The sequence below is a fragment of the Carassius auratus genome, unplaced genomic scaffold (assembly GCF_003368295.1).
Source record: "Carassius auratus strain Wakin unplaced genomic scaffold, ASM336829v1 scaf_tig00217031, whole genome shotgun sequence".
In the NCBI taxonomy this organism is placed as follows: Eukaryota; Metazoa; Chordata; class Actinopteri; order Cypriniformes; family Cyprinidae; genus Carassius; species Carassius auratus.
Genome location: NW_020528863.1, coordinates 155,489 through 164,160, shown reverse-complemented (window position 1 = coordinate 164,160; position 8,672 = coordinate 155,489). Strand labels below are relative to the sequence as shown.

The following is an 8,672-nucleotide window of genomic DNA, read 5'->3' as shown; positions in this document are numbered from 1 at the left end:
ATTAAATATTGTTCCCAGAACAGTATATTTTTTTGAAGCACCTAAACTATTGCTGAACTTTCCTCAATGGTTACTTTGCCATGTTAATAAATAAATATCTTTTTATTGCAACGAACAATACAGGGAATGTAAAGGTTATGCAGTGTTTTATCTTTAAACTTGATCACTTAATTCAATTTCTCTAGTATTTTTATCCGTAGTCTTTCCTAGGCTTGAGACCATTTATACTATACTATACTATACTATACTATAAAACAGTATAGTAGAAAATTCTCAGTTTCAAAACACCAAATCAAAAAGGTAAGTTTTCAACATAGATTTAAAAACCGATAGTAAAGGTGCAGTTCTAATAGAGAGGAGCAAGGCTTTCTACAATCTAGGGGCAGCTACCAAGAAAGTGCAGTCACCCCTGCATTTTAGCCTCGACTTAGGGATGCATAATAATCTCGGGTTGGATGATCGGAGAGACAAAAGGGGCCGGTGTTCAGTCAATAAGTCAGAAAGATAGAGGCCATACATTAGTAAATCAAGGTCTTGTATTACTTATGACAATTCTGCTTGTTCTTTAGCGTTAAGATGCACAATTATCTTTGGGTGCCTGGAGACTTCGCAAATATGACTGAGTAAACAAAATGTTATTCTCTAATGCAAGTTATTAATGGTTATTTCTAGCCAAGATGTGGCAATATTAAAATACTGCATAAAGAAGTGGTGAACGTTTTTGTGTTCACATTAGTGGTGGAAATCTTTATTCATTCAAGGGATTTGTTCACTTTTAGTTTGTTCACCAAAATTATTCGTTCTGATTGGTTCAGTGACCATTTCTGCATATTACATAAATACACCAGACGGTGGCAAAAGAATGTCTTCTGTGTTATGTCTTAAAGGGATACTCCACCCCAAATTTAAAAGATAGTCATTAATCACTTACCCCAAGTCTCAGGAGTACCCCCCGGCCTGTGAGGGGCGATGGGGGTATGTGAAAGTGGGGTGGGGCCGAGAGCCGAGGGAAAGGATCAAGGCATGGTGGAGTAATTGGAAATGAGTGACACCTGCGCCACTCACTGGTCTAGAGTCCCACAGAGGAGCTCCAGAAGGATGAAGGGAGGAGCGACGACAGTGAAGGACGAGACAGGACCAGGCCTGGGTTTTTATTTTGTGTTTTGGTTTTGTTTGTGTCCAGCAGTCGGGCATATTTTTGTTCTATACATTCAACAAATCACATTCTCCATCACATTTCAGACTCAAAGACTATTGGCTCAAGGCTTAGTCATTCTTTGACAGCATAAAAAAGTCCACAGTTACAAAGTTACATGTCTCCCTATTCAAACACACCTGATTCAACTCATCAGCGAAGACTCCAAGACCTCAAATGTGTGTGAGATAAGAGAGACACCAAAAATGTGCAGTGTTGGGAGTTCTCCAGGACCATGATTGGGAACCACTGATGTAATCCATTATTATTCCATCATTGACTCATAATTCACCTCAGCATGATGCTATTAGCAGTGCATGCTCAGATCAGTGAACCGGTAACTGTGGACTTCTTCATCCTTTCAAAAAATGACTAAACCTTGAGCTTTTTGATTTGCTCAAAAAGGATGATTCGTTCAGGAACATAAAATCATTTTTTCACAAGGTTAATACCCAAAATACACATACACTTTAATTTTATTTGACATTACAGTGAAGTTAAAGTACTTGCCACACAATGTTTTTTTCATTTCTATCCAGTAAATATCTTACATTACATGGCAGCATAAAAAGTTTTTGACCTCTTTCTGTTTTTTTTCTTCATATTTTTCACACTTGAATGATTCAGATCATCAAACTAATTTTAATATCACACAAAGGTAGCCCAAGTAAACACATAATGCTTTCATTAAGGGAAAAAGCTGTCCAAATCAGCCTAGCCCTATGTGAAAAAGTAATTGCCCCCTAAAAGCTAATAACTGGCGGTGCCACCCTTTGCAGCAACTGCATTCAAGAGTTTGTGATAGCTGGCAATGAGTCTTAAACATCGCTGTGGAGGAATTTCATACCACTCTTCTTTGCAGGATTATTGTAATTCAGCCACATTGGAGGGTTTTTGAGCATGAATGTAATGTTTTTAAGGTCAAGCCACTGCATCCCAATCAGATTTAAGTCCAGACTTTGTCTTGGCCACTTCAAAACTTTTTTTTGTTTTCCTTGAGCCATTCAGAAGTGGACCTGCGGGTGTGTTTGGGATCATTGTCTTGCTGCATAACCCAAGTGCGCTTGAGGTCACAAACTGATTTTCTGATAGAGCGCAGAATTAATGCTTCCATCAAAAAATGCCAAGTCATCCAGGTCCTGAAGCTGCAAAGCAGCCCCAGACCATCACACTACCACCTCCATGTTTGACTGTTGCTACGCTGTTCTTTTTATGAAATACTGTGTTGGTTTTACGCCAGATCTAAAGTGGCACTCACCTACTAAAAAGTTCCAAAAACTTAACTTTTTTATTTCTTATCTGTTCTTGAATTTCTTTATATGGTGACATGATGTGTTGTTCTTTAAGCACCCTTCACTTCATCAGACGGTCTATTTAAGTGGTTTCTTTGGTTCAACAGGTCTGGCAGTAATCAGGGTGTGGCTATTGAAATTAACTCAGCTTTCTAAAATAATGTGATTAATCACATTCCTTTCATGATTTAACAGGGCTGGGCAATTCATTTTTCGCATATGGGAAGGTAGGTTAGGACAGGGGGTAAAAACTCTTTCACAGCACTTTATAAGCTGACTGATGAAAGTCACTCTGATGATTCTGGAGCAGTTTGTTCTTTAGCGTGTTTGTTCTGGTGGGTCTGAAAACTACCTAAATAAGCGAATCTCTCGCCGCAGATGGAGCAGGAGTAAGGTTTATCTCCTGTATGAACTCGCTGATGGACCTTAAGGATGTCTGATCGAGCAAACGTCTTTTCACACTGTGAGCATTTGAACGGTCTTTCTCCAGTATGAGTCCTCTTGTGGTTTTTTAAAGTACTAACTCTACTGAAACTCTTTCCACAAATGCTGCAGTGATATGGTTTTTCTCCGGTGTGGATTCTCTTATGAGATAAAAAACATTCCGGATTAGCAAAAGCTTTCCCGCAGTGGGAGCACAGATACGGTTTCTCTCCAGTGTGAATCCTATCATGATAGTTCAGATAACATCGTTTACGGAATCGTTTGTCGCAGTGTTTGCACTGAAACGGTTTCTCACCTGGTTTCTCATCAGAGTGTATATTTTGGTGTGACTTTAGACAGTCTGAGGTTCTGAAGGTTTTCCCACATTCACTGCACTGATACGGTCTCTCATTAGTGTGAACACGCACATGTCTCTTCACTTGAGATCCATTTATGAAGCTCTTCTCACAGTGCGGACACTTGTATGGTCTTTCTCCCGTGTGGATTCGCTTATGAACAACAAGACTTCCTTTGGTGCTGAAATACTTGTCACATTCATTGCATTGTAAAGACTTTTCACCGTGAGTCTTTAAGTGAAGTTTTAGACTAGAACGAATGAAAAAAATCTCCCCACACACTTCACAGTTGTACTCCTTCTTCCCGCTGTGCTCTTTTGAATGAATTCTCCTCTCTTCTGTGGTAGCAAAGCTGATTTTGCATCTCCTACAGCTGAAGTCTTTCTGTTCTGTGTGTTTTCTCTCGTGTCTTGCTAAATTACCCTCTGAACTCAGTGTTTTTCCACAGGTGACACACGAAAAGCTTTTGACCATCAGCTGCTCTTTTGATTTTAAAGTTGTTTCTTCATCAGAAGATGAACAGCCCTTGTCATCTGAAATGAAACAAAATGTATACTTTTTTATAGATATATTTGTTTGTGTCACTCAGGAAACGTGGAGATTCTGTAATATCTGAGTGTAGGGGTGAACAATTTATAAAATAAAATAAAAAAAATCACAATGTGGTTTAGTGAAGTAATCAAATTGCCTAAAACCAACAGATTAAATAAACCAATGCATAGAGTTTGGAAATTCAGCATTCACCACCCATTTGACCAAATTTATAATGTAATTTTACAGTATAATAATATTATTGCAACCACAATGTATTTCTGTCATGATTTTATTATTTATTATGGCCCAACTGTGCAGTCTTGCAGACACATAGCAAATCTGGCATACTCAAAGAAAAAACGTATTCTAGATCAAATCCCAAGTCTTCAAAGAGTTAAAGTTAATAAGACAATTAATAGACTGGTATTTATGTCTATGTTCAGCACCACTGCTAAATATCCACCATACGTTTTCATATTTTGTTACCTTAATGTAACAAGCTTTTTCTTTTTTTTATAGGGATATTAGTTTGGCTATAATGCTCAAACAGCTTGAAAAATAGAAAAACCAACATGACAAACAATCATGATAAAATCATGATATATCGAAAAAAGATTTTTTTGCCATTTTGTAATTTTTGTTATATCGCCCACCCGAACAAACAAATATACCCTAACCATGCTGCTGTTTAAATTGTTTTAACTTTAAACCTGTTGGTAGCTTTAAGTACTGAAGTACCCATATTTTTTTTTTGTTGTAGTGTTTGAATAAAGGGTGGCAGTCTTTCTTAATCAACTGTTGTTGTGGACTATATACTGGAGAAGTATTTTATCTCCATTTGATTGAGATGTTTTTAGGGTGGCTAATTGAGCAAAGTGCTTCCATTTATTTTATTATTATTAGTAGTATTAGTTCAAGTATAAACTAAAAATATCGGATTGATATCGGAATCGGGAAATAGCCAAAGCTTCGGTATCGGAAGTGAAAAAGTGGCATCGGGACATCCCTTTTATTTTATTTTTCCTTTATTTTACCAGGTGATGTCCCATTGAGATAGTCCAATCTCTTTTACAAGGGAGCCCTGGAGCAACAGTACACAAGTTACACAGAATCACAAAAACAGACACAGCAATCAAAACTGATTTACAGTACATGTAAAACAATTTAAAATAACATAAAAGGCTTATTGAAAGCATGTGCATTGTTCAAATTTCGATTTCTTAAGTAATTGTTTAAAATGTTTAAGTGGGATAAGAACAGAAAGCTTCAAAACTTTTTGGAGTAAATTCCAACACCAAGGAGCAGCATAACTAAAAGCAGTCTTGCCAAATTCTGTTGTTACACGTGGGGTATTTAGAGCCAGAATATTAGTGGAGCTAAGATTATAAAGCTGATGATTAAAAAATGATAAAAACACTCTTTTCATGCATATTTATGAACAGCATCGCAAGCCTAAATCAACTATAAATAAATCAATATGCATAGATTGTGTTTATAATACCATCTTTCATTGTACTGTTTAAATACCTCCAACTCTTTCTGCAATGGTGACAGTCCTTGTGAGTGAGGCGTGCTCTCACTCAGGTGCAACGTTTATGTGCAAGAGAAAATGCGTGATAAAGTAAGTTACTTCAATGTATATTGTTAAGAACCTAGATTATTACGGTGTACAACAATTGTGTTAACTTTAACAGCGTTTATGATGTTATTGATGTTCAGCGATCTTTCTTAGTGTTATTTGATCCTGTTTAACCCGCTAGCATCGCGGCGTGCATATTTATATCTGTTGTTTTATTTATTTCAGAAACTACCTCAAATACACTTAAATGTGTATAGGGTCAAATCTTGTGCAATAAAGGGTCAAACTAAATATGATGACTCCGACTCCCTGACAAGAGTTCTGCAATAACTATTAACCAGCATTCATTGGGGCAATCCCCAACACTTTTAGTAATTCAAAGCAAAGAACTACGAAAAAAGTCCTATTAAATTAAAATTTAATTAAAATTTTAATTTATGCATTTAGCATACGCTTTTATCCAAAGCGCTATCAGGTGTTCCCGGGGAATCGAACAAAACAATTGCTTTAAAATAGGAAGAAAAAAAACACTATATCAATTCTGACTTTTAGACATGAAAACTTATCACATGATCCTCAAAAGTGGTGGTGATAAATATTGTCAACATTGTTAACAGCACTTCAGCATTAATATTTTGTTGATTGTCACCATTGTTAAGATTCATATACTGGTTCTATGTGTGTCTAAATAGCAAAGGAGCTCAAATGTTTATATGCATTACATACAGTAGATTTTGATTGTAATTAGGCCAGCTCATGATGGCTAACTAATCATATAAAAACGGCTAATATCTGCTCACTGCTTTACAACATCACATGCATTGTAACTTGAGACTTTCTTGTGACATGAAAGGAATGACTTAGGCTGTATTCCACTCCACTTTTAGACACGCACTTGCAAACTTCCCTAAGCACTTCCCCTCAGGAGAATCCCCACCTCCAATCTGAAGTGGAGCGAGTATGTTTCATTTACACACTTCATGCCACTAGATGCAACACTATTACGACATCATCACAAATTGTGTTTAATTTATCCCCACCCCAAACAACTCTATAACATACAAGTGCGTCTCAATAAACTAGAATGTTGTGGAAAAGTTCATTTATTTCAGTATTTCAACTCAAATTGTGAAACTTGTGTATTAAATAAATTCAGTGCACACAGACTATAGTAGTTTAAGTCTTTAGTTCTTTTAATTGTGATGATTTTGGCTCAAATTTAACAAAAACCCACCAATTCACATCTCAACAAATTTAAATCGTTCATAAGACCAATGAAAAAATATATTATATTTTCAGTGAATTGTTGTCCTTCTGGAAAGTATGTTCATTTACTGTACATGTACTCAATACTTGGTAGGGGCTCCTTTTGCTTTAATTACTGCCTCAGTTCAGCGTGGCATGGAGGTGTTCAGTTTGTGGCACTGCTGAGGTGGTCTGGAAGCCCAGCTTTCTTTAACAGTGGCCTTCAGCTCATCTGCATTGTTTGGTCTCTTGTTTCTCATCTTCCTCTTGACAATAGCCCATAGATTCTCTCTGGGGTTCAGGTCAGGTGAGTTTGCTGGACAGTCAAGCACACCAACACCATGGTCATTTAACCAACTTTTGGTGCTTTTGGCAGTGTGGGCAGGTGCCAAATCCTGCTGGAAAATGACATCAGCATCTTCAGAAAGCTGGTGAGCAGAAGGAAGCATGAAGTGCTCCAAGATTTCTTGGTAAATGGGTGCAGTGACTTTGGTTTTCAAGAAACACATTGGACTAACAGATGATGTGACACCCCAAATCATCACCGACTGTGGAAACTTAACACTGGACATCAAGAAACTTGGACTATGAGCTTCTCCACCCTTCGTTCAGACTCCTTCCTGGTTTCCAAATGAAATACAAAACTTGCTCTCATCTGAAAAGAGGACTTTGGACCACTGGGCAACAGTCCAGTTCTTCTTCTCCTTAGCCCAGGTAAGACTCCTCTGACGTTGTCTGTGGTTCAGTAAATCTCTTGACACGTCAGTGTGTGGTGGCTCTTGATGCCTCGAACCCAGCCTCAGTCCATTCCTTGAAGTTCACTCAAATTCTTTAATTGATTTTGCTTAACAATTCTCATAAGGCTGTGGTTCTCTCGGTTGGTTCTCGGTTCTTCCACACTTTTTCCTTCCACTCAACTTTCTGTCAACATGCTTGGATACAGCACTCTGTGAACAGCCAGCTTCTTTGGCAATGGATATATTAATACAACTTGTTAATACACACGTTTCACAATTTGAGTCGAATTACTAAAATAAATGAACTTTTCCACAACATTACAATTTATTGACATGCACCTGTATAAATTAGTTTTTTCTACATTCATAACAGCCCAAGCATACCTATATACATAGGATGCTGCACCACACAAATTCATAAGGGAAAAAATGTGAACAATAAACCAACTCCAAAGTGTATTCTAAGTGCTCAAGGGCTTCCCAGTTCAGCCCATTCCAAGCGTTCAGCCAAAAGTGGGCACTCAAACAACGTAATCAATGACGTACATACGAGTAAATGAGAGGGAGAGAAGGACATAAAAAATGGACTGGAACACAGCCTTGATTCCTCCTCTGATGAAATCAGCTGAGTTCATGGGAGGAACAAACATATGGCAGGACTTTTACTTTCTGACCCCTGGACTATCCACCTCTGTTCTCAAGTATCTCAGAAAACCTTCTCTCAAACCTGATCAGATCATCAGAGACCATCAGCCTATATGAACCTGATCCTGCAGAGTCTCTGCTGACATTCAAGTGTCATAGAAATAACATATAGACATAAAAAATAGAAACAGACCTGGAGGAATGAAATCTTCATCACCATCATCATCCCCATTATTCTCAGCACAATCATCATCATCATCATCATTCTCCTCCTCTTCCTCCTCATCAGTGTGTTGTTGTTGTTTCTCTGCGGTGGTTTCTTCTCCTCTGCTCTCGATCAGGTTCCTGCAGTCCACCAGTTTGACGGAGCACATCTTCAGCGGCGTCTGCAGCATCTGCTGTTCTCCAGCGTTACAGTCAGAGGTTTGATCAGTGGATTCATGATCCTGAGCGTCAGTATAACAGAGTAAAGTGAGGCTGAGCTCTGAGTCCTGTGTGTCTCTGGATCTCTGATCTCTGACGCTCCAGACTGAATCCTGAGCTTCTGTCCCATCAGTCTCACGCACCCAAACCTGCTCCACATCCTGACAAACACAATCAGTAATATATCTAGTGAGAGTATGATTAACAATAAGACATTGATTCACACAACAATCAGTCCATATT

At 38.1% G+C, this 8,672-nt stretch overlaps 1 protein-coding gene across 1 annotated transcript; it reads right to left on the bottom strand.

Moving 5' to 3' along the window:
* Positions 1–706: 706 nt before the first annotated feature.
* Positions 707–8,262, bottom strand: LOC113099788 (zinc finger protein 501-like). The gene is made up of 2 exons (XM_026264742.1): positions 8,200–8,262; positions 707–3,799 (listed from the first exon to the last, which is right to left on the bottom strand). Exon 2 carries the CDS (start codon positions 3,738–3,740, stop codon positions 2,775–2,777), a length of 966 nt encoding a protein of 321 aa, XP_026120527.1. The 5' UTR covers positions 3,741–3,799; positions 8,200–8,262; the 3' UTR covers positions 707–2,774.
* Positions 8,263–8,672: the final 410 nt, after the last annotated feature.